The sequence below is a fragment of the Xiphophorus maculatus genome, chromosome 4 (assembly GCF_002775205.1).
Source record: "Xiphophorus maculatus strain JP 163 A chromosome 4, X_maculatus-5.0-male, whole genome shotgun sequence".
Classification (NCBI taxonomy): Eukaryota; Metazoa; Chordata; class Actinopteri; order Cyprinodontiformes; family Poeciliidae; genus Xiphophorus; species Xiphophorus maculatus.
The window spans coordinates 19,496,732-19,523,818 of record NC_036446.1 but is presented as its reverse complement, the minus strand read 5'-3'; the positions used below and the strand labels follow the sequence as shown (position 1 = coordinate 19,523,818).

The window sequence follows — 27,087 nt, the reverse complement described above, 5'->3', positions numbered from 1 at the left end:
AATTTGCTCCCTCAGTATCAATATCCTTGGTTTCACTTACTTGCCATGTTTTTCTGTGTGCTCACAGCAAGTCAAGTCCTCAACTTGGTTCCTTTATTAAATAAAATCACCAGCCATTTTATAAGGCAGACTAGTTCAAATGCTTGCTAACACAAATAGCTGCTCAGCCAATCAAACAGCAGCAACTTCATGTATTTAGAAATAGAGACGTGATGAAGATGACTTGCTGAGAGTTAGAAAAGGAGGGATTTAAGTGCTTTAAATATAATGTTTTTTTAAGATCCAATAGTCTACTGGGATTTTCATGCACAATGATCGTTCAAGTTCCAGAGAATATATGTAAGAGCAGAAAATGTCCAGGAACCACAGTGTAGGTGAAGGTGCCTTGTTGTTGTTCGATATCAAAGGATAATAAGTAGATTGGTTTCAAATGATAGAACGGTAAAAGTAGCTCAATTAGTCAAGTGCTAGAACTACGCAATGTGGAACTCATTTCAACCAGAGGTCTACTGTCCTGAACGTTTTGGATTTTAGGTATGGAGGAAATGGGTTTGATTCATTTTGGACCCTTTTGTATTATCTGCAACAAGCAACACTGTCTTCTTTAGCATTGTTGCTGACACAGTCTGTCTCTTTATGACCAAGGTGTACCCATCTTTTGAAGGCTACTTCCAAATATTGAAAAACCCACAAGCTGGTTTCTTGAACATGACACTGACGTTCTGCTCCAAAAGCCTCCACAGGCATCATATAAATTATGGGACACTCAAATGTTTGAAACTGTGCTATACCATCATGTCAACAGAAGCAAAGTCTCAGATGAAAGTAACCCACACTTTTATACAAAGAATAAAGCAAGTACAGGATGTCTCTATTCTCTAAGGAATCTGCATATGTTATGGCTCAATAACTCATTGCTGGTTGAAATATTAACTACTGCAATGTGTTTTATTCCCCAAAGGATGATGTCATCTTTATTTAAATCCAGACAGTACCATGATTCAGTGTTTGGACTTTTTCTGTGGTTTCATTAATTATCTTTCTCTTATTTTGATTGAATTGCCCCTTTTCCTTCCACTGAAACCGCCTCGATCATCAGAACACAGCTGAATCTGCTTCCTCAATAAAAAGGACAACCCTACAGAAGGGTATGAGTTTAAGGAAGCAGAGCACTGGCTTGCTGGAGATGCAGCAGCCATGGGGGCTGCCTCAAGCCTAGTGGTGATGAGATGCGATGGGACCCGACCCTGCAGAAGCCCCAGCTTGTGCGTTAGCTGACTAATCCTCTGGCTGTCCAATGCCAGGATCCAGACTCATCAGCTTTGGTGTTCTCTTGTCAGACTCATTTTTATAATGTCCCAGTGGTCAATTCGAACCACTAATGCCCAACACAACGGGCCCTAATGCCAAGTGATTATGGAGTGCTGTTTTAGCACATTTGTTGCTTGAAAAGAAAGAAAGAGCCACCAGCCAGTGGAGTCGCTTCGTGCTAAAAGGACAAGCCTGATGAGGTCAGCACAAAGGGAGCAGACCTAAAAGCCAGTCAAAGCCAGTGCTGGGGTGGTGGGCACTGTGGGGCCTGAGCTGGGTCAGAACTGAGCTACCAGCAGAGCAATGATTTACTGGGTCCTGTTCTACAGTACGTGGTTCTGGTGAAATCACATAACTAAATGTGTACATTTGAGTCCCCTTGGTCTGCCCGTCTGAAATTTAGTTCAGGTAGAGAGGCAAAGATGAAACAACATGCAAGAAAATCTCACGACCACAATTCAAAGGGAAATTTCAATACAATTTTATTTGTTTCAAGGTATTTGAGTCACCACTGCAGATTTTACATCATTAACAGAGGAGTACCAACAAATTTGTCCACCTGTGTATCTCAAAAAATCATTTGAATTAAACTTGTAGGTACATTTACAACAAAACAATTCTCCAAGTTTCCATCACAATCATTAGAAAACACATCACAATTGCACTATGGCTGAAACAAAGTCCACAATTTAAAAAAAATATCTTATATCCTTAATCCAGCAAATGGCAATTATGCTGCAACATTTTATGACACGCACCATTTGCAACATGATTCTGATTTGTCAAGCCATACTGTCATTCCAGCAAAAAGCGCGTTTTTGCTTCTAAATAGAGCAATATCAGATTCATTGTAATATGAGTAGTGTCCTCTGTTTCAATACACAACTGTTTTAAAAGTATATACAAAGAAGAGAGAACAAAAACTAAATCTACACTGTGTGCGTGTGTTTGTGTGTGTATCGTGTTTGCTGCAGCATTGGCTGAGAGAACAGACTTCTGTGTAGAGATGTTGTTGGTATCTGTTTGCCTACAGCTCTCATATCACCTGGGGCTCCCCCTCAGTCGAACTAGTGCCACTGGCTTGACCATGTGACAAGTACAGTAAACAACATATGGAGGCAGTCCTACTGGGACTAAAACAACACAAACTGGGAGAAATTATAAAACAGAACTATTATTTGGATGAATTTTACCAGAAACACTGACGCCAGTTTTGATCTACCTTTGAAATGTCTGAAATGTGTACATAGGCACCAAGACAAATAGCATATAAGGACAAGCTAACAACAACAACAACAACAGGAAAGCCCTTAACTTTTAATGAAATTCCATATTTTCCTGGTGGTTTGCGATATATTTCACTTAGATTAGACAATTTCACAGAATTTAGCAGCATGGCCTCATGCTGTAATTGTGTGCAGATCTTGGAACAAGTTTAATTACTCAGTGTATGAGTAGAAATGTTATGCAAACTACAGCTACAAGGCTGTGATTAGTCGTATAGTCATGCTGTTAGTCAGGGTGTATTATGCAGGGGCAGCAGACCTGGAGGAAGGTCAGACTGCGTGACACATCAGGACACCAAAAAGTACCTGACTCACAGTAGTTAACCGTTGGTTCGAAGAAATCTGCAATTGCATCTTATTAAATCAGGCGAGTGAATCTACATATTAAACTAAATCAGAAATTATCACACCAAAACAATTTTGTTTGCCAGTTAAATCTACTGATCAACTTTAAAACAAAGCATTACGGCAGAATAATTTGTCTAATTTGACTCAAATCTAACTCTGCCATCTGAACACTGTAGCTGGAATTGAGACTTAAAACAGATTTATTTTGAATCCATTAGTACATTTTTTAAAGAGCCTTTGGGAATTGTAGTCTAAGCTTCCTATTCATAGATGGAAGGAGCTGCTTCCATTGTGTTCCTGCATGGAACACCATGCATGAACATCATTCAGATATAATATTTTACATAGCATGGTTGCAACATTATTTGCACCTTTGTCTAAAACCTCTGAAATCAACATTTTTTTAAACACAACTACATCTCACTTGACCATTTTTATACCATTATCTGAAAAACGGAGAGATAGTTGTGCGTATATGAACATAAACAGTAAAAGCCAGAGGAAGACTAGATGTACTGCACACTAAAATTCATTTACTGAAACAGTGCACTGTCAACGTAATAAAGAGGCTCTACTAGACTGATCTGGCTCCGAGATAAACTGGCTGTTACTCTTATCCTAATCCTAACCTAACATGTATGTTGTACAAAATCTCAGTAACAAAAGTCTAGTGACAAAGACACAGTAAATAGTGAATGATATCTATGTTACAATATGAGCAGAAGAGTAGAGCCCATTCAGGAACACCATATTATGATCCACAGCATGCAGTAGCGTGAGTCTGAAGACTGTAAGAAATCCATGAAAACATAAAAGAGAAGAACACAGAATCCTGTTTGACCTTCTTACTGTGAGTCAACACTTTCTGACTCCGCTACCAAAGCCTCCTAGCTGACAGTGGTCAAAAACACAAATTGAACCCAGATCCATAAACTGTCTTTTTTTTTCTTTTCTTGGTTTTATCTCACCAATCAGTAATTTATGTGTCATTCCTGTCACTAGTTACATTTGTGCTGAATACCGTTTTAATTTACTATTACTGAGACCCATAACACAGACACAGTGGCGGAAAGATAATGCAAATCAGCCTGCACACAGAACTGGCATCAATACAATTAAAATCAGACTGCTCGACTTAAGCAGAGGAGACAGAAAGCAAACGATTAGCAATAAACAAAATATCTGCTACACAGTTTCCTTATGAAGACTGAATATCTAAACCATGAACCGAGATAAATGCTACACTTCTTTATCACAGCATTTCATACACCCAGTTGGGTCTTTTCTCAAGTTTACTGGCTACACGGGAGGGCTTTTTTTTTTTACATGTTCCACACCAGCAAGACAACCCACAGGAATATTTTTAGTCCTTATACATGCATTTGCAGTGTGAAAGTCAGTGCTGTTGCATCAGGAGCGCACTATGGACCAGGAGTAGCACCAACCTGGTGTGACATCTGAGCAAGGCGTGACATGATCTACATGACACTGCCAGTGATAGGAGAGGAAATATTGATCTAAAAAGCTGCATCTCTAAAATTAGATTCCTATGGGTTCTGGCAGTAGCGGGGCACCTCTGTGGTAATATGAGTCCATCAGCAAAAGCTGCGTGGTGATCAAAGCTTTGATGATGGAAACCACTACAACCTCCAGCGGTCCTGGATGAAGTTGACCCAACAACGGTGGGGGTCCTATACGCTGACCTCATGTTCCCTTCCTCCCTCCATCGTCTCTCGCTGTGATAACAGAGACATTCCTGAGCTCGGTCTCGGCCTCACCACAGGCCTCTCCCTTAATTCCAGTGAAGTGCGTGGAATGCTGGACTGGAGAGCCGGGCAGCCAGAGGTGAACAGACGAGAGGAAATGAACATTAATAAACTCAGGTTTGTTATGGCTAGAAGCACCTGGTTGGACTCAGCACAGAGGGACGGAGCAATGAAAACATTGGCTAAACAATGTGCAAAACTGGTGAAAGCCAATCCATATGTGGCTGTGGCTGGATTAACCACTTAAGGAGAATCAGAGAGATGGAATAAAGGAACTGATTAGATCCTTTGCGCATGATGATCAGATAAATGCACTACTTGCAAACACCTACAAGTGAAATTGCAACTACAATAAAATTAATTAGTTTAGTGTTTCTAAAGCTCATGCCCTCTGAGTTGTGAAAAAATAACTCGCTTTCTTAACATCTTGGTTGGTCTTCTGAAAGTTTTTTTCTTTGCTGCTTTTTAAAACTTTTCAGGCTTGTCCTGAACATTTTCATTTAAAATTCAAATATAGCCACAGTACATTAAATTCACACTTGCGCTGTGTTACATTTGTAGTAATGAGAGTTAAAGTAATGTTATGTTATTTGTTTGTTATTCAAAATGTAAATCATGTGATACATTTATAATACAATTACTGTGATTCCAGCTTTGTTCTGTGATGGTAAAGTTTTTCCTTTAATTGAAAAACTACACCGGGCTGCAGACCGAAACACTTTACGCGCTCAAACAGGAAATGAAGTGATGAAACAAAACTGGGAAATACGAAAAAGCCAGAGGCTGCTGCGATCAAATTTGATCAATTTCACCGTGAGCAACTAAGAGGAACGAAAGAGAATGAGCTGCAACATTCAAAGTAAACTTATCGAAGTTCAAAAAGAGAGCACACACTTTGTTCCAGGTGTCTCAGTCATTGGCAGAGGTGGGACGGGAAATAAAATTAACAAGAAAACACATCAGTAACGGTGATATACAGCACTGCAGAGGAGTTCGACAACAGGTATAAATCTCCAACACCCCTCTGTGCTTCTGGAAATCGATTCTCTCCTCACTGGTTGAAACGTTATTTATGACTTACCATTAGGGACAAACCATCAACAGCCATGATGACTGAATTGCTGCTCCACAGAGGTGGAGGCAGCCAGGGTGTCACAATACCTCCCCTGGGAATCAAATGAAAAACATTTGGAGATGGAAACCACACACACACAAATACGCAGGCTTTCAGTTACAATGCTGGCACAATTACCAGATCGATTCTCCAGGACAGCACGAAACTTTTCACTTTGTTTATACTTTAATCTGAAACTTTATTTCTCGAGTTCATATTAGTATCGGAGGCAGGTGTGGTACCCCATCCAGGTTTTTTGGTGCCTGACAAAGCCAGTGACAGTCTCTGTGCAATTTTATATGTATCTATACTTGAATGCTGACAAGAGTGTAGCCCTGCGTGCAGACAAGACGGGATCAAAAGCGACAGTGTCACAGAATTGTGATGCTCTCTGTGACTGTGTCGAAGACCGCAGCTCTGTACAGTAGCGTGACCTTCCCCAGCACTTTCACTTCACAGCTCCCTCATGCCCAGTTTGTCCACCATCACTACCTGCACTTTTTTCCTACCTGCTGGGTTTTGCTTTCTTTCTGTCAGCCTAGTTCATGACAGAGGAGGCTAGCAATCTTTATTAAAAGCAAACACGCAGGAGCAATAACAAGGGGATGCATGGATATAAGGACAGTTCATCTACCGTTATCCCACTGAAGCTCTGAGGAAACATTCCTGGGAAAACAAGCCACAACTACTAAGTATTTTGCAAAAGTATTCACTCCCCCCATCCACATCATTTAATTCAGGTGTTCCAATCTCTTTCATGGCCACAGAAATATAGAATCAAGAATCTAGGCATGCAGACTGTATCTATAAACTTTTGTAAAAGAATTGGTCGCTCTCAGGAGCTCAGTAAATTCCCCTACTGTACTGTGATAGGATTCAACCTGTGCAATAAGTCCAGTTGTAAAATTTTCTTTTATTTAAATATTAGTACAAGCAGGTGGGCATGACAACAACTCTGATTTTGTGAGGGTTAGACCTAGTAAAATCACATGAGTCAGCAGCAGCAGATGAAGAGGTGCCTATTGAACAGAAGTTGCCAACCTTCTGTGGAATCAACAACCACAAACCTCCCAACTTCATGGAATGGATATTCATAATTGACCAGCTGAATCTACTGCATCATAAACACAAAATAAGATCCAAAAATACATGGATGAGTTTGTTGTCAATGACGTCCTTGCACAAGGTGCTGACCTCAACCTGATAGAACCCCTTTGAGAATTACAGCAGAGCCAGGCCTTCTGGTCCAGCATCAGTGTCTGACCTCAATGATGCTCTTTACGGAGAAAGATCTTGTGAAAAAGCCTCCCTATAAAGGTTAAACTTATTAAAGTTTCAAAGGGTGGGACAACATCCAATTAAGCCTAACGGATTAAGAGCATGATGTCATGCAAGATTGTATTCGTGTGAAGACAGATGAATTAATGTGTTGGGGAACAAAGTGCATATTCTGTGAGTGATTCTTTCTGACAAAAAACACCCCGTTTACTTTTCATGGACCAAATCAAATTGCATATAAGACCACAGATGTTACCAGTCAGAGATGATCACTGCTGAGAAGAAGCTAAAGAAAACTAGAAGGCTGGGAGGAAAAAGGCGCTGACCCGTAGCTGATAAAATCCCCGTCACCTGACTGATCAGTCAGTCCATGCTGCACTCCTCTCTGCATCATCTCTCATTTTTAATGAAGTGTTTCGACCTAAAACCACCACAGACATATGTGCCGACTGACAAGAAGCTCAAATTTGTACTTACTGTTTACACAGTCAGCTGCTCAGTGTGGAAACACACCTCCAAAAGGAAATACTCTGGTCACACCTGTTTATTTCTATAATGAAACTTCTTTCTCAAAAATATCTAAACGTTACGTCACCAAACACACAGATCAGACATAACATTGTGACTGTTATTGAAAAAGTTTCCACTGTTGAAACATTATTTCAACGTTCAACTACAAAGGCAGAAGAAGAAGAGCACATGTGGTGGTGTCCTGGAGTTTTTGGTATCTGGCTGTTGATGCAGAGATTTCAAGCTCTGTGAATTTTGGGGTGGGTTCCATGCAGACTGGGCTTGGTTCCCACAGATCACATCTGATTTGCATCTGGAGTTTTTCTCTATGTTGTGTTTTGTTTTTCCTTCCTCCTGGAGGCAGTCCAGCTACTGTAGCGGGGGGCGCGGTTGCAAAATGGAGTGTAGGAGGAATTACTGCTTTTCAAAAATATTTAAATAGGTGTCAAAATAAAATGGAGGTTTTACTTTAACAACAAAAAGTTACTTCTCTGGCCTCTCAGTAGTGGTAATGCTGTTGCAGATTGGTTTATGTGCCAATAATATTAAAGTGCACATGAATCTGTGCCTGTCTCTCTAATGCTGTTCCCTCTGATGCTACTGCCACTCTGCGAGGCAGCAAGATCCCCAGTGGCTTTTTCTGGAACGTCAATTTCAGTTAATTACATTTTCTGGCATCTGCTTTGCCCATGAAGTCACAGGGGGAGCCACAACAGTGCAAGCATCTGCAGATCTGTCAAGAATTTTAATCCAAGTCAATTATGAAACATAAAGTGCCTACAAACGAAGGCTGCTGTTGACTTGGATACAGTGAAGTTAACCGCACATAATTCACGCTGTCCAAATGGAAGTGTAACAGTCGGAGAAATATTTCAGCAAGCTGATGAGGCTTTTCTTTTTACCTCAAAGTATTATCGTCAGTTTTAAATCAGTTCATATACATTTTGAAGAGACTTAATAAGTATGTAAGTCAAAATTAAAGAAAATGTCAAATCAAGTAATAATTAAAGAAATACTGTTTTTTTTTTTTTACATTATTCATTATTCACAGTGAAAAGTGAAAAACTGCAGATGGCGTGAGGGGTAAACTCAGAGTCAGATGTTTAGTGGTAAAACTCTGCCCTCTGCAGGATTAATGCTGCTACTGGCCTGGGTTCCACTCAGAGCAGGTCCTGTGTCTTCTTACTTTTACAGAGGAACAAAAGCGCCGCCAGCGGACACAAATGTGCATTGCATTGTGGTCAGAGACCAACCTGATCTTGTTTCTTCCCAGTGGTAAATATTAAAGCTAACGAGATCTTTTTAGATAAACGTTCTAAGCAAAAATGAAAAAGAAGCCAACATAAAATATTATTATTATTATTATTATCATCATTTGTACACATAAATCAAGACCACTTTATATTATGAGGTTTGTTTCCTTGGAGCAAAACAGAAAGTGAAAATAATAACTCATTCATAAGTTAACAAAAATAAAACTATAAATCAGCTGCTTTTTATCCTATTTTCTTTCTTATCTAGATGGAACCGCAGCAGACAGTTTTTGATGTTTGAACTTTAAACCTAAAGGCCACTCAGGTCTCCTGTTCTCTACGCTCAGAAAATCAGTGAGCAAAAAGTGCTGAGTCATTCTTCCTAAACAAAAACAGTGCACACGCACACACTGTTGTCTTCCATCCCTTCAGAGGACAAATGCACATTCCCTGGAGAAGGAGGAAACTCCTTAATTTATCAGCCAAGACCTACAGTAAACACAGCTTTAAAGTCTTTTTTGTCACCTTAGGAAAATCTGAGCCCATACAGTATGAAAATATATTCACTCCTAACAACAAAATGGAATCAAATAAAAAAATAATATAGACAAACATACAGTTTTTGTCTGTCTAGTAGACAAACCTAATTAATACAAAGCTTTCCTCAGCCTTAACCAGTCGCAAGGGCAGATTTGGGGCAACATTTCCAAGTGGTCTGTGGAGATTTCTTCAGAGGAGGTTCTGTTTAAATTGAACACTTTCAGGAGCGATGATTGAAATTTTTGGTGCTATTTTTTCAGACAAACAGTTGTCAAAATGTTACACTAATGTGACATTGGTTGACACTGTGACAGTAGTGGAATAAACATTTGGATTTTGCAACAGGCTGCAAATGGTGCATGCATTTTTCAACTTTTCTAGGACCCTTAGGTGTTAAAAATTATTCAGTGACTCATGATAGTCTGACAAGGCAGATTGATACGGCTTCTGGCATTTGTTTTTTGCAATTAGCTCCAAGTGTTTGATGTTGAAAGGCCTTCTATAACCACATATTTAAATTCACAAATTCTCAATTCAGTCTAAGTCAGGACTCTTGCTGGGCCACTTCAACATGTTAACATTACTTCCTGTCAGAAGAAACATGTTGGTAAAATAAAACAGATGCTTTAAGTGTAAATCTGACAGGGGTGTGAATAATTTTGGGATCAACTGTAGCATAGTATTGAATCCCACAGATGTAATCGTTTTCATTTTGAGTCAGCTAAATTGTTGCGTTTATCTCACTAGCTTCTAGCCTTCCATCTCTCTGAGGATTTATTTACTTTTCTACAAACTCACAGCAGTTTTTACATCTATCTGCTACTTTAAATACTTCTAACTGTATTTTTACAGAACCTCACTTCCAAAAGTAAACAATTCCATTTTAAACTAAAGCCCTAAACTTAAAATCAATCTTACACTTTCGTGTCTCCCTAAGGTGAGACTAAAGTTTGGCCCCAAATTGTTGTTGTTTCATGAAACGCCTCTGAGAATAATACTTGTTAAACCATCATGTCCAAGACTTACAGGAAGAATGACCTGAACTGAGTGTCTCTGCTTTTCTGCCCAGGACCTGAAGTACAGACAGTTATGCAATCCCCAAAAAGGTCAGGCCAGAGGACACACATCTCAGAGTGGATCAAACATATCAGATGCCTTTATGTGGCAGAATCAGACACAAACTTAAACATGCATTAAAGTTACTGCTAAGTTTGTGAATTTGACCCTATTGTAGCTAATGTGTGTGGCAGCACAGATTACATTTTCACTTAATGGATTTGGGTGTAGGGTTCATCCAAACTGTGAGCAGAGTACATCCCTCAGCAGGTAGCATCCTGAAATAGCAACCTTGATACTAATGGTGAACAGCACAGCCAGAGGCGTCCGACGAAGTCATCCTGAAAGCCGGCTTTTTCCCTCTCCCTCTTTCACATACAAAGACAGCCAAAAACACACTCCATCACCACAGGGTCTTTCTCTTGTTTTTCTTTTCTTTATTATTTTTGAATCACTTGATTTACTTCTCTGCACAGACAGAAGCCACACTGTGTGGTTCCAGGTTGGCAACATGACCTCCCCTGGGGCGTCTCATTTGACAGAGGTTCACATTTCTGGTGGTCAATTTAGTTTGAGGGGGGAAAATAAAAGTCAAACGTGAAATGGGAGCCCCCTGGAGGTGCCAGGATGGTGGAGAAGGTTAGAGATGGAAAGCTCTCCTTGTGCTCGCCCAGGACAGAGGTGACTGACACCGCAGAGAGTTCAGCACACATCAGACAGGGAGATCTATGCTTCCATTGAAACGAAAGACACTTTCTCATTTCAGGAAATTGAGCAAAGTTGTACAACATACAGACGAAATTGTTTTTTAATGTCTTTTTTCTTTAATTAGGTCATTATTCTTTATACAAACATTCTCATATCTCATTTTTATATGATTTTGTATTTTTCCACTATGCTCCCTTTAGTTTTAGTTCATTTCTACATTGTTTCTCCTTATGTAATTTGTCATCCCTTTGGTCTGTGTTACTTTAATTATGGATTATGTAACCAGTTCTTCTGAGAATCAAAAAAAAGTTAGAACTGTCAGTAGAAATTGTACTTAAGTTTTCTAAAATATAAATAGGGTTGTGCCAAAGTTTTAAACCATCTCAAATTTCTTCATTTTCTTTTTTCTACTTTATTGTATAAGCTATCAAGCTGGTACAATGTTGTTAGTTTTGAAAGCTTCACCCCAAAGAGTGAAGATTTCACTCGTTGGGGTCAAATACATCAAACATTCTTCTTGTCATCGAGGCCAAAAAGCCAAATTGTTGTCATTTCTCTTAAAGTTATTTGGTTTTTCCAGAGGTGCAACAGCAAAAATTTAGTCAAACTTGAATTCGTCACTGTTTGGGCAGGGGCTTATTATTTTTTTCAGTCTTCTTTCAGTCCATGGCGACGAAAAACGTGCTTCAATGTTGATAATGACACTGGTTTTCTCATCGTTTTTAGTTCATGTTCGTCATGCCGTGATAAGTCCTAGGTTATTTCTGAGAGTCCAAATAAATTTCCTTTCTACTAATGGAAACTAAGCAATGACACAAACAATTTTAAGAACAAGTTCAACATTTTTGCCCAAGTAAACAATTTAGATTTATCATCTAAAACAGCATCTTACAATCTTAAATGTAATGTGCCTTATCTATTATCACAAGTCTTAGGGCTCAGTAAAGGTGCTCACAATCTTTTTGGTATAAGTAAAAATATATTGATGCCCTTTTCATGCAGTGCTCATGGAGAAAGTATTGCACTGCCTTCCCTTTTTTGCAGAGAACCAGAAAAAGGCTCCTTTGTAGAGAAACAGCAGAGAGCTACAGTAGACTTCTCATTCACTGAGTTACTAAAATAAAACAAAGATTTATATGACAGTATGGGCTTTTAGCCTTTTTTGCCCCCTCAACATAAAACCTGACCATTCACATTACATTAATCTATATGTTGCGTTACCACCCAATCGTCCTCACTGGGAGTAAAGTCATTTTGTTGCCATAGAAACAGAGAAAAAGGGCTGCTAAGGTTCCAGCCTGTCTCGTTAGATGTGGTTGCTTCATCTTCTGAGCTCACATGAAATGAGGCGGACGTCAAACTGATGAATTAACCCAGCTGTTGTCATTTTGTATTCTGAAAAAAATAGTCATATTTCGGTAGGTGTCATACTGAAATATGTAGGAATCAGGGTTTCTACTCAAGGAGCACAAACAATCAAAAATGCAACATGGTAAAAACAAAATGACTCAAAATCGTTTTAACTCTAGACTGTAATATGATCTAGTTAAGATTTAGAGAAAGAGAAAAAAAATACTTGAAAATTATTTATCTAACATGTCTTTACGATATGTTCTAGATTTTTGCTTGTACAATATGTTTGACCCGAATAATGCCACGCTGAAAAAAGAACCATCTCCAATTCTAAGACCCCTCAATGTCGTGTGATTAGTTCCCTGTTGTTCACTCTGTTGACACACAACTGTGAATCTGGACATGAAAAAGACTTCAGTATTAGATTTGTAGATGATACCACCACAGCAGGGCTCATTTATGAGAATAATTATTCAAAAAAGAGACAAAGTTGAACCGCTAAAGAACGAATTCAGAGACAACCCCTTGGTGCTTAACAACAATAAAATAAAGGAGATCATTAGCATCAATCATCATGACTCATGCACACCATTACCGAGCATAAACACCATGCATTAGAGAGACTCGATAGCATTAGACTCCTTGGATTGCACATCTCTGGATTTTATCTGGTTGAAGAACATGATTTCAGTACAAAGTGAACTTCCTGAGAAAACCACATCAAACAAAATATTGTACAGAGCTGTGTTTTAAAATATCTTGCCCTCAAAGCGGTACTTTACCTGCAAGGATCCTATAAAGGATAGCTAGAGGTCTAAAGCAATCCTGAAACTATCCCCATCTTCTAACCAGGATGTTAAAATGCAGAATGACTTTCTTTACATATATTATTGCACTTATGCGGTACTTTTCCAGTTTGATCTATTTATATTTTCTGGTGTTTATTTAATATTTTTTGACATTAAAAGTAATATACATTCCAGCAAAACACTATATTTTTGTTTTGTTGTATGCTATTAAGCACACAATGAAATGACAAAAATAATCTTGAGTTGACCTTTTACTCTTTTCCTCTGGGGGTATTTTCTGCTGTCAGACTCAAGCAAACTCTATGGAGTTTTCTGGTGGATATAAAATAAAAACATTTTTCAGTCTGTTCTTGATGTTAAAATAAGCACAAACAAAAATAATGAAGAAAACATCAGAGTAACAAAGATATCACAGCATGTAGCAAAATAAAAAAAAAAACTTACATGGAAACAATAAAATAAGTCAAATTTAAAATATTTTACAAGAAAACAGCTCTGGTTCTACAACCAACTCATCTGAATTATAAATAAAATTAATTCCATTGATCCAATGTGGTTCATCTTTAGAATAATTTATTCTGTATTGATGGTCACAGTGGTGAGCAAACACTAATATTAATATAGGGTGCACAGACATCTTCACAGAGGTAGAGCTAAGAACTATAGGTATCTCCAACCGGCTGTGACACATTAAATCTATACTCAAAGATAAGGACGGGAACAAAAGAGAACTTTTTAAAAAAATTTTTATCCAATACTCTCATCATTTAGATTTTTCTTTTGCCATCATGCCCTTCTCAGTCACTTTCTCCTTTCATCTTATCTGCTCATGTCCTCTGGTAATTCCCCCTTTGCCTTCTCGCCTTCACCCTGCGTCTTCTTCTGTGTCCATTTGAGAAACGCTGACCAGCAACACTCTCTTCTGTGACCAATCAATATCACACAGAGGACGGCAAACTGCCGGACATACTAATATGAGGACACTTCTGGTGATGTATGCAGACAGGCATCCCTTAAGACACTTTACCAAAGATGTCTCACACACACGGGACACACATTCACAGCCGACTAACCAAGAGTGATTGATTCATTTAATCTAATGTGAACAGTTCCATATGACCCCACGTTAAATATGGCCCTCTCGCTTTCATGCTACTGCTGAGGAAGCCGTAGATCATCGCTTCATCTATCTATAGAGTCAACATTGATCTTGCCCGCCCTTCCTGCCCGACATTATAAATGCATACTACCACAGGATGATGTAACTTGAAGGGGAGAGAGCATGTCATTATGCAGACATGCCCATCTTTAAAAACATAATCAAGCACAGAGATCAAAATGAAACCTGTAGTCCAAAGGTACGGCCCCAATATTTGCTGCTGAGTAATGGCAAATACAATTAGGAATGTCCCAGATGTCAGGGAAGACCTTTTAGACATGTAAAAATAGCATCATTGTGATGCTGAACACACACGTAATTGGGTTGTTATGCTAATTCTGATAGATTAGGTCGACTAGAAACAAGGGCCTAAAAGTCTTAACTGTCAATTTTATCTAAATGATTTTTGCAGATTTCTAATTTTATTTACATGTTTTGCAATTTGCTTCAGCAAATTTTTAGCATCATATCAAAACACTAGTAAATGCAAAAATTAATCTTTTGCAAATAAAAGTCATGTGTTTCTTACATTAAATTTTGCTCACAGTACATTATAAACTGTCATGATATGAAGCATTTGCATCCTACCAAGCTCTTCTTTAAGGGGGAAACAATCTGAAAGTACATTTGTATCACTGAATTAAAATAATATATTTCTGCAGACTTTACAGAGACAGGTATACATGTTAGCACATGCAGTTGTATAAAAACTCCGTCAACTTCTTTTTCTCTCTCTGAAATGAATTCAGAATTAACTTCCCTTGTTTTAGGTCAACTAAGTTATTTCTATTTGGTTAACACCAGAACAATACAATACTTTTTTTGTTTTACTTTCTTCAGATTTTGATATTAATATATACTAAAATAAATGTTTTACACATGCAAGTTAAACGTAGGCACATTAATAGATTTCTTTTAAGGCAGTGTGTCAAACACCTGCTTCCTGGTGTGATCTCATGGGGAAAAACTTAAAACAGCACAAATGTTAGAGCAAGAAGTGCTGGTCTCCACAAATGTTGTTATCCAAGGGTACATTTTCCATAAAGTGGCATATTCATCTGTTCAAACAATTTTATGGAACATTAAACAATGTGGAAGTGTCCAGAAATACCATTTAGTACCCATTTTGTACCCCAGAGAAGAACATCTTTAGGTGCAAACTGTCAGACTAAGTCAATAAATTAAACACAAAATATCTTGTACATTTTGTTGGCAGGAGCTAGTAAGAAATTTTTTCTTCTTTGTGATGAGAAATTGTTATTTAACAATTCGGACATGTACTTTTAAAAATGAAAAAAAATGTAAACAAACTACAACCCGTTTCTCTGTTTCAATGAGCAAAATAAGGCATTTAATTATGCTTTATGTGACACTAGTGCCACATTAAACAGTAAGGAAACTCTCAGAGAAATAGATATTCTGTGCTTCAGCTGATTGAAAACTTTATTAAGTTAAAATAAAACAAAGTTGTACCCATAATGAGGAATCCTACAAACAACAACACAAGTGAAGCTGAACTATGATCAACCATGTGATGAAAACCCCCAGCAGCACTCCCTGGTGACAGCAATGTTCTCCATGATGGTATAATGCACACGTCAACACAGCAAAAACTGCTGAGGAACAGTCTCTGTCCTTCAGCCCAGGACCCAAAAGCTCAGCTGTCAATATTGTGGTGTCAGACTTTAGGGTACACTCCCAGAGGTCCTGTGTCCATGCCCTGCTGGACCAGGATTGTTTTGGCAGCTTTTAGGTGCAAAAAACACTGACTGATGGAGTGCCACAAGGGTTCTCTATCCTGAGACACACTGAAATCCTGATAAAAATGTCACTCTGTCAATTGCATGAGCTAGATCCACAAAGGGATTAGAATAGTGAGCAAGAGTCCTGCTTACTGAACACTTCATGTCTGTGGATGACAGATCGCCCGTCAGGCTGGATAAAATATAGTCAAAGCCTGACAAAGGGTGGCAAAGGTTATGAACCACAAGATTCTCTAGTTCTATCCTACAAGGTTTGAAAACTTTGAAGAAAAACATCAGTTTTTGTAATTTTTAATTTATCTGGTCAAATACCACATTAAATGAAATTGTGTGAAACAAGAAAGAATGTGACTTTTCATATTTGATAGATCTAGTCAACAAAAAAATTACCAAGTTACATCAAGCAAATGAAAGCATGGGGCATAATACAGTACAAATGTCAGATGTTTTTTTCCATTACAACCACAACATTTATTGTGTTTCATTGAGACAAAGTAGAACACATTGTGAAAACATATTAGGAGACATAAAATTCCCAACAATTCTACACTTGTATCCTCTTGTCTTTAGAATTCAGCTAATTAGTTAATAAAGTTGATGTATGGTTTATTCTCTCTCAATACAGATGGTCTGAAAACACTTCGGATGTTTATTATTGAATGTTACTGAACACACAACATCATAACGTCCAAGGAACAAATTTAGATAAAAGAATATTAAACAGAAATTGAGAATTGGTGTTCATATATTTTCTCCATCCAGTCTGACTGGGTTAAGCTGAGCATTGATTCTGGGAGTTGCATACAATTGCACACCATTTTATATTTCATTTTATTGCTCTTAAAGTTTGCAGTTGAGTCATGACAAAATGTTGAAGTAGTATAAATGCTTTTGTAAGGTGATGAAATAACACTGTCCCTTCAGTGAAGACAGATCAGTTTATTTAATGCTTCCTCTAGCTGCATGAGACCCTGACAAATGCATATTTCCATGGGTTTTGATGAAGCATTAGCAGCTGTGTAGACTCAACAGAGTTTGACTGATATCAGTTTTTATTTCTCATAATAATAATAAGCAAGATGCTCTATAAAGTCCAATACAACTATGGATTTCAATAAAAGAACTAAGTTTTTGCAGCAGGCACACAGAAGGCCAAAGCACAGCCACCCTTACGTAACAATTGACCTTACTTTCACTAACCTGCTTCAATGTAGCTAAGATGAACAACTTGTGTGTGGAATCCAATTTAATGGCTTTGTGGCTGGAAAACATGGGATGAACAGAATGAGTTATAGGGTGTTTGCGGACACTCCTGTCAATCCATTGAAAATATATTCATCTAATCGGAACACCCTGCACCATTCTGTCAAACCATTCTGTCATCAGTCATTCAGCCCTTACATGTCTTACCTAACATTTATCACTGTAATATCTCTTGCTTTCGATGACAGTGGTGTTTTAAGGGGAGGCAGTCACTGGTTTGTGACCACCAAGGCAGCAGATCAGGAAGTTTGACACACCTTGGAGCAGGTCACCTATGACTAAAATCCATCTGTGCTTTTGAATTCTGCTTAAATATGATTTTGCTACTGCATACATCACTCATGTATAAAGATGAGATAAAGAAATGTTGCTGGTAGGGATCTGGTGTTATTTGACTCATGTGTTAGTGTAGCATTATTCTAGGGGTACAAGGAAGTGTGGAGGCTAAGTCCTGTTTGACTGCTTCCACTGTAAAAAATGATGTAAATTTGTTTACATCACAGAAAATAAACCATAAAATGGACGAGGATTGTTTTTAAGAGAGCTATAACCAAGATTAAGTTGATGCATCTCACAACATTCTGTAGAAGTGAATTTGCCACTTTTCTTCTTATGAACAGCAGAATTTACTCCTAACATATATTCATAAAAAGTTCAGTCTCTTTACTCAGCATTTCAAGTTCATATGAGGTGTTTAGTCCATAATGGAAATCTAGTATATTTAAAATGGTAAATAGGGCGTGCCGTGGTGGCGTGGTGGTTGGCGCGACCCGTGTTTGGAGGCCTTGAGTCCTCGATGCGGCCGTCGCGGGTTCGACTCCTGGACCCGACGATATTTGCCGCATGTCTTCCCCCCTCTCCTTCCCTGTTTCCTGTCAGCCTACTGTCATATAAGGGACACTAGAGCCCACAAAAGAACCCCTAGAGGGGTAAAAAAAAAAAAAAGATAAATAAAATATGCTCAACAAAACAAATGTACATGTTTATGCTGACCTATTCTGACGAGCTGAGAGATAAAGTTGATCGAGAGGAAGCATAAAGCAGAGACAAGCAATCAGGTAAAGACAACAATCTCACACACCATTACGCTAAGCATAATAAGCATGATTTTCACAGTTGTTTCACTTCACTGTGAATTACATGTTCACAGTTGCTTTAGCCGATAGGACAATTTCAGCAGCTCAACCTAAATTGAATCATTTTAAGTCACAGAAACTTGAACAAGGGGTTTTCAGGTTAACTTTCCTTTTAAGATTTTTTTGGTTTTGTTTTTCCATTAAAATATAGCTGCAAGTTAAAGGGGAGGGAGACATTGTTCCTTTCATTTATTACTAATGCTTCAAAGTTCCACTTGTGGACATGCTGTGATAGTGCACAGCAGGCAAAGAGAGTGGCTGCTAATGTATTTATGCAACATGCCTTGAGCAGCTGATACTGATGCACAGAGAGAGGGAACAGTAAGACAAAACGGACACTAGGGTCCTTTTTTTACTCTGCATCTGTAGCCTTGATAGAGATCCACAGACTTAAAATCAGTGTTTGAATGTTTGTGACCTTGACTGAATAATGCACTGAAAAAGACGCATACACTGAAAACCAATTATGTAGTAGCCAAAACAATGGAAATTGATTATAAGAGATTTTAAGTGAAATTGAAGCGCAACTGTTTATTCTGTAGGTTTTAAGGATATCTGTGTGCTGACCTTGTTCTTTGGTGGTAAAATCTGACTGTTAGAGTTTGACTCTGGAAAAATCTTTCTGTCAATGATGCCTAAAGCAGCAAACATCAGGATCTGTTAAGAATCTAATATTTGCTGACTGAGTAAACACCGCACAACCCTCTTCAAGAAATAAATAAAACAAAAAAAAGAGAGTAGGATATAACATGGAGACAGATTTTTTTTTCAGGTGTTTCTCCAACAAATGTTAGAGACTCTTTCTGTAAAGAACTTAACAATGGGGGTATTCAAGAGTTTTGGCTAAGGGATCCAGTCCAATTCATTGAAAATTGACACAATGAGACCTTAGGATAATAGTAGGATTATGTTTCCTCCCGCTCTGTCTGAATAGCTTTTTTGAATTCTTTTAAATGTTCCCTTAAATGTAAGAGAAGTATTTAGAAATTTTAAATTATGAGCAAAAAGTTTTGAGTTTACTTTACACAAAGAGTAATAAATAGAGTGAATTAAATCTAAAAGTTCCTACCTGTCCTTTGTAAAGTGAGTAATTTACACTGAGAAAGAAAATTTATCTTTCAGATAGGCAGAGAGTGATATATTTTATGTAATGAGATTGATATAACCTCTATTATGTAAGCATAACTCAACAGAAAAGCAATCCCTGGAGTTAATTATCCATTTTATGAGGGTTATCTTTTCTCTACACTATGCCTTCCTTGTGTGTGAGCTTTAGTGAGACATTATCCATATCCATTGTCAGCAGCAGACAGCTGAGAAAGAAATAAGAAATGGAATAAAAAATCTATAATGAGACATCTGTCACAGCAGAAGTCCCACTACATGAATTTCCAGGGATAATTCTGCTTGATGTTTGTCATCGGAGAGTTAAACTGGCTGTTGGTAAAAACGGATGGTGACAGATCCAAACACACAACCAAAGGTTTCCCAATAATTCTTTCACAAAGAAAGATTTTATCTACAGCACCTGATCGTCTTACTGCACAAACCCAACTTGAACTGTGATGCATACATTTTTAAAAAATAAGCTATATAAAACTGAGTAATGTAAAATATTACTATAGGTGTTAAGAGAAAAACACAGAAAGCAGTTTGATTAAAAAATGACTGAGAAGCCGAGGTAGAGCTGGACACATAATGCAGACTTATACTAAATATACATCACACTAGCTTCTTATACACGTTTATGACATTGGTATAATAATGTTTCATTTTGTGTATTACATCTTAATCAAAAGACAGTAATTAAATTGAACATTTTGGCACGTACATGAAAATATATATTTTTTTGTCTGGAACGGACCCCAAAAGGCAGCAGTTTTTACCCTGACATCCAGTCATGTGTTGGAGCATCAACACATGAGAAAGAATTTCAAAGTACATTAAAATGTGAAATCCAAAAAGATCAGAAATACCTTCAGTCAAATATAATGACTGAAAATAGATCAGCTTTAGAACCTTGACTGACCTAACAGATAGTGAATGGATGGATGTGAGATGACATGAAGCATTAGAAAGTACAATTTCATTAAAATAAAATTATCACATTACTTTGAGACAGCACAACATTTACTCTGTACACTACAAGTTTCTCATTATTGCTTTAAGTTCTTCTTTCTGAAGATGACAAAACATTAAAAAAATCTAGTTTAGCTGCCTGTAGCGCTTACCGACAGCCCATCTGCTCATGCTTCACTGCTGTCTGCAAGGTAAGAAGAACTCATTCAGAACAGACGGCTCACAGCTAAATATGTGAGCATCAGCGCATTTAGGTTGTCTTAAAAAATATATTAGATTTTTTCGCCTCACTTTCAGAATTAAAACTGACAAGAAACACCCTGCCAGCAGTCAGTCAAACTGATAAAATCAGTGTGTGCATCTATCTATCTGTTGCAAAACTTCCTGAGCCTGTCGCTAGCTCTCGTGACTTCCTCTGCCCACTTTCCCAATTAATAATGGATTAAATTGAAAACCCTTCCCTACCTTACACACCATCATAAACTAGTCCTCTTCCAGTTCATACAACAGACAGGTTGATGAACAAATAGTGACTTGTTACAACAGACTCATCAGGCAACTTTCAATTAAGGTCATCTAATCGATCAAACACCCACTCTGCGCGCACACGGACTCAAATGCTAGCACAAACACACTGCATGCTGTCAACCTGGAGAGGAAGGTTGGGGGCGGATGAGGAGACATTACACTGTGAACGTTTATTAAAGGAGACATCTGCAGAGGGTCAAGGTATAAAGGAAGCAGAAAGGGGATAGGAAAATTTAGCAGAGCTGTGCAGAAAGCAGACTTTTATCTGTTTGTACCGTGGCGATGGCAGGAAAACCAGGCGCACCAGGCAAGCATTAGCAATAGATTGGCATGCTTTTACATCATAAACCGCTGGTGGCTTTCCCAAACACCACACAGTCTACATTTAACACAGAACACACACACGCACCACAACACAGGCACACAAGTTTGCATGAATTAACCAGTGGGCCAAACGCAGTTCTCAGCTCAATGGACAATCCCGGAGTTAGGCAGGGTTTTCAGATCCAAGCAGCTTACCTAATCATTTTATCAGATTAATACTTTTTATGAGTTAAATCAGTCATAGACAGAAATAGGGAATGTGTTAAACTGTACTCATCTGAAAAAAAAACATAGAAATATTACATAACTAGAGGCTATTCTGTGTGAATGTGTGGAGTTTGTATTAATGGAGTGGCATGTAGAAATGATGAATGTAAATGAAACTATTAGGATATAAAAAAACCATTTAAACCACAGCAAATCTAATTCAGTAAATGTTCTCAGAGTAACAGCCATGACTTTAAGGTATTATTTCTTATTGGCAAAGACACTCTTCATCTAAATTGTAAATAAACACTCAAACAGAAACTACTTCCACACCGTTGCACATATGTCTAAGCATACGGAAAATAAACATCAGTTCCAAGTGATAGTTTATCTGAATGTGCCCTTATAACTGAGCCTTACGTTAGAGTCAAGCAGGTCCATGCTGTCCAGACTCTTGCTGCGATGGATGCGACCCTTGATGCGACGCAGAGAAGGTTTAGCTTGGCTCAGAGGCAACGAGAGGGTTGAGGTGGCAGGCAAAGATATAGCACCGGCGCCAGCGGTAGCACCTACTGGTCCACTAGAAGACCCGGAAGCATCTGAGGGGGATGCATCTCCTTCTTGTGGGGTGACCCTGCAACAAACCATAAAAAAAGATACTTGCTAGTAATCTGGTCATGTATTTTCAGAGTATTGGTAAAAACATAATTTTAATCTGTTGAAGGCAACTTTTACAAAATAAATTAAATAAATAAAAAATACATATTTGTTGAAACTGTCACTATGTTGTGACAGTGTTACATGAAACAGGTAATCTATGAAAAATATTGAGCTATTCTGTCTCTTTCCTGTGGTCCTGCTGCAATCTTCAGAAATGCACCACTCCCTCAGAAAGAACCAATCAGAACCAGGAGGAGGGCCTTAGCGCTGTCAATCAACCTCATGTAGAAGATTATCTGTCTCATGTTATACTGTCATGACAGTGATAGTTTTAACAAATGTGCAAAAAACTTTTTTTTTCTAAAAGTTACCTTTTTAGAAATATCAAAGTAGTTTTCACAAGCAAGGACTTAGATGTCTATCCCCCATCTAAATATCACTTATGAAAAGACCAAAGGAGCAACATTAATTTCATTTCATGTCCAGTTAGGTTTCAAAATGGAGAAAGTGAGACAGGTAGAGATCATGGTGGAAGGTTTTTTTTTTTTTTTTGAGACTTTATGAAGCCAATGGTCAGACTCCTATCAGCAAATAACTCAGAACAACCCTCTTGTGCTCCTGACCCCAACAGGTCAGGGCTGTTAAAGAGGCCTGAAGGGAGTCAACACAATATAAGTAATGTGGTTAGTGATCTCCTGCTTGGATACAGTGAGGGAGCCTAAAATGTACCTCTGAGCAGTCTTAAAATATACAGCGCTGTTCTGTTGTCTCTTGTGAACTCTTCAACATGACATAAGCCCATCCATTACAATACAACAAAGATGACTTCCTCAAAGAACAATTTATACTGTGCAGTGCTCACAGGCACTGCTGCCTATCTGATGGAAATCATAGGAACGCCTACAGGATTAAAATAACATGAGTTTTTTCTTTTGTTTTGTTTTTTCTTGATGTCTTTATTTTTTTTAAAGGCCGTCTTCTCCTGTTGGCTGCTGCTGCATTCAGGAAGTGTGAATAATTGGGCTGAATGTCAGCGGGCAGCCTGTAGTCAGAGAGTAGGTATGGAGCATTTGTATACCTTCCATTATGAAGCCACAAAAAAACCCTGATTTGCTTCTTGTGTGCATTAAAAGACCCAATGTAACGTAAAGTGTCTAAACTCAGGGTTATTTCTTTTTTGTTCTGTTTTTGTGATTTGTACAATTCTTTCCTTTTAGGTATTAATTATAGTTTTGCTTAAAGAGAGAAAAGACTGGAGACAATTATAGATCAAACTACACATCAGAACAGTTATGCCCAAAGTTATTCATAGCAGATTTAGGCTAGCAGTAATCATATTTGGCCAACATGTTTACATAGTTAAACCGTTATTTCACCAGGCAAAACACTTATAACAATTTCTTATTTAGAATTTTAGCTTGATTTTTTAAGTCTTTAGATTAGTTTTTTGATTGGTGGCAATGTTAATCTTTTAGAGTCTTAATGACGTTGGTCATGCCATTTTTGAAAAAAAAATTTTTTTTTTATAAAAAATTACATGTAAATTTAATAAATTTAAAATTCAAACTCATTTTATATTGTTTTATATTATATTGTTTTGCTGTAGCACTACAGATGAAGTATCAACATTAAATTAACAGGCAGCAGCCCTGAAGCTCAGCTTTTCAAACATATCTCAAATAAGAGTGTGAATGGTATCATAATGACAAGTCATCAATCAAGTGCTTTCTCAAAGAATTAGACAGTATTAGATTTGACAACAAAAACAGCCTTAAGAGAAAAGACAGGGAGAAAGAGAGAGAGAAAAAAGCTCAGCTTCTCCAGCTTTCTAGGGCACGAAACACATTCAGATGTTTTAGTTACTCAAGCGTTTTCATAGAAAAGCTAATTTTCTGTAACACAATATGCAAAATTGTGAACAATGCAACATGCAAAGATTTTAAATGCTTTTTAAATGAGATGCAAAAGGCTTGTTTTCAAGACAATTTTCCTTCATGTCTCATTCTTCACAACGGTAATATAAAGTATGTGTGACACCAGTACCACTAAAATTAGAAAATGGTAAAGATGTTACAATTAGATATGAACTGCTTTCCCCCTTGTTAATTTTGAAATGACCGGGTGCGAACATCTATTTTCACGCTGTTAAATTAAACCACTTAAGTGTTACAGAGCTGCGATTTTTCTAGTATTTTTATCATACAATACAATATTAGTAAGTCTTTGATGAAGGGAAAGCACCACCTGAAACTAAACGGCTAACAAAGTTAAAATCACCTAAATGGATTAGCCCGTGTTATGATAATTAGTGAGATTATTTCCTTTTCAAGAAGATAAATTTACAATAATTTACAATGACCATTGAGTGGGTGGTGAAATAGGAAGTAGAATGATGTATCAAAGGCAGTTCCTGGAGCATCAGTTACAACTGTCAGAAAAACCGATAGGACATTTTGTAGATGTATTACAAAGCCACTACATTTGCCGGGGGAGCTCCACAAGGGTCACAATTTAGATTTCCAGGTGGTCACCTCATCTTATTGCTGAGCAATTTTAGGATTCCTGATGTCATAGTGGCCAGCTGCAGATAGACATTAGGGGTGTGCCAAAAAATAAGAATCATAATTCTTATTTACTACGGTTCAGAATAAATATAAAATGTCCCAAAATAAATGAAAAAAAAAACCCCAAAATAAAACAAATCCACCTGCTGTTGGTCTCCATTTTGTTTTTACGCGGCACTTCCTAAGATCACCATGCAGGCAGCACCAGGATCAAAGAAACCAAAGCAAAGGAAACTACAAAACTGAAATAGAGATTTAACTGGTGCTGTCTTCACTGAAGGCAAACACTTGGACTCATTTTGATTTTTATTGTCTGGGAAGACTGACCTTGATATGAGCTTGACAGGGTGCGAGGTTTGCTAAATGAAGACTGAGCATCTCGAACACTGCAAATGTGCAAATCCAAGCTACAACTGAACCAAAATACGGCACACCTTTCCATGAAGAGCTTGGTGTGATGTGTTGTGTGATTAGTCAGAAGTTTGTGGCCATGGTTTTTGTAGAAATACACTCAGACAGCAATGTTGATATTTGAGTTTAACTAGTCAGTTTTTGTATCTGCAGGCGATATCAATTCTTTTACAGAGTGCTTATACTACACTGTGAAAAACTATGTACATTTGAATGATTCTTCACTAAATAACATGAAAGACTGTGAAATGGCTAAAAACTGCTGGTTGGAAATTGCAATGTTGTCATCCACAGAGGAGGTTGTCAGCTGAAAGGTGTGGCGTTGTCTCCGTGAACATTTTATGAAAGCAAAAATAGAAGTAATTTCATCTAAACATGGATTCATTTTAAAACAGACATGAAAAGGACACTTTAATGTCTCAATTTGTCATTCAGCCTTGCAAAGCACACTGGAGTGGGTCATCTGTAGGTGTGCAAAGGCACCTCAAAGACTGAAACAGATATCATTATGAATAATCATTTTGTATAAAAATAACTTGAATTGAATTGTGACACCAGAAATCAGAATTGAATGATGAGATAGTAAAAGATTGTGGACATGTCTACAGGACATGCCCATTTCTTGCAAATGATATTATTCACATACCTACTGGATGAATACCAAAGTATTTCTTCTGGATGCCTGCAAATGATTAACATAGAATCATTTACAGTGCAAAAAAAGTTAATACTGCTCTTTTTTATTTGTGTAGTGTTTTTAGGAGGATTTATGTAACTACTTACTACCTAGTGTTTCAGCTGAATTTACAAGAAAACTAAGATAAAAAAAAAAACAACTTATATGAACCTGGAAGACAGTTGACTTTAAAGTGCACAAAACAAAGACAACTCTTGTAGTAAACTATGTAGTTTACTTTCACAAATCACAAGCAAACATTTTCAGTTTGAAATTTTAATATTTTAAAGTTCTAAACTTCTTCCTCTACGCAAATTCTTGCTTGCATATAAATGTTTTAGTTAAACCTAAAGCTGAATTTAAGCCATTAGACTTAATGTAGTTTAAAACAAATGTCTTGTTTGTTTTTGATAATTTTTATATAAAAACTACTTAATTCAGACTTCAATTATTTTCTGCTAGTACAAGAATTATTATTACAATCATCGCTGCATTCTTAAAGATTCACTTATGTTATTTAAAGAGTTCACAAGTTGCTCATATTGTGATTTTATAGGAAGAGCATCTCAACATTTGAGTGTCAAGACAAGTACTTCTGCACCTAGCACAAAAATACTAGTACTTTGTTTATGATAGTAAATGACGTTTATATAGTAAAACTACTTTCACACATATCAGTATTTCACAATATGTTTGGATAAGCAAGGCTGCTGAATTTGTTTTTTTATCTGGTACAGCGAGGCAGCAAAAACAAGAAACAAACATTAAAAGTATTCACAAGCGAAAGAATGACTTCTCACTTGCTGCCGACCTATGAATGATTTATTATCATCGGGGCTGTAGGATTTCACGGCGATATATTGAGCCAGTGAGTTAGACACAGCCTGAGCTTCTCAGCAGACAGAAGTAAGTTTCACTTTTCACTGCCTCTGGAGAAATATGGAGAAACCCACAAACAGGCCAGGGTGTGCCCACACAGCACACC

General features: G+C 37.6%; 1 protein-coding gene across 9 annotated transcripts in view; it reads right to left on the bottom strand.

The window, feature by feature from the left end:
* Nucleotides 1-27,087, bottom strand: part of LOC102216933 (tight junction protein ZO-1-like) — a 161,248-nt gene that overhangs the window by 123,545 nt on the left and 10,616 nt on the right. For all 9 annotated transcript variants that reach the window (XM_014471224.2, XM_023332836.1, XM_023332837.1 and 6 more), the window contains exon 2: nucleotides 22,212-22,425. In XM_014471224.2, coding sequence (XP_014326710.1) covers nucleotides 22,212-22,425 — 214 coding nt within the window. The remainder of the gene's footprint in view (nucleotides 1-22,211; nucleotides 22,426-27,087) is intronic.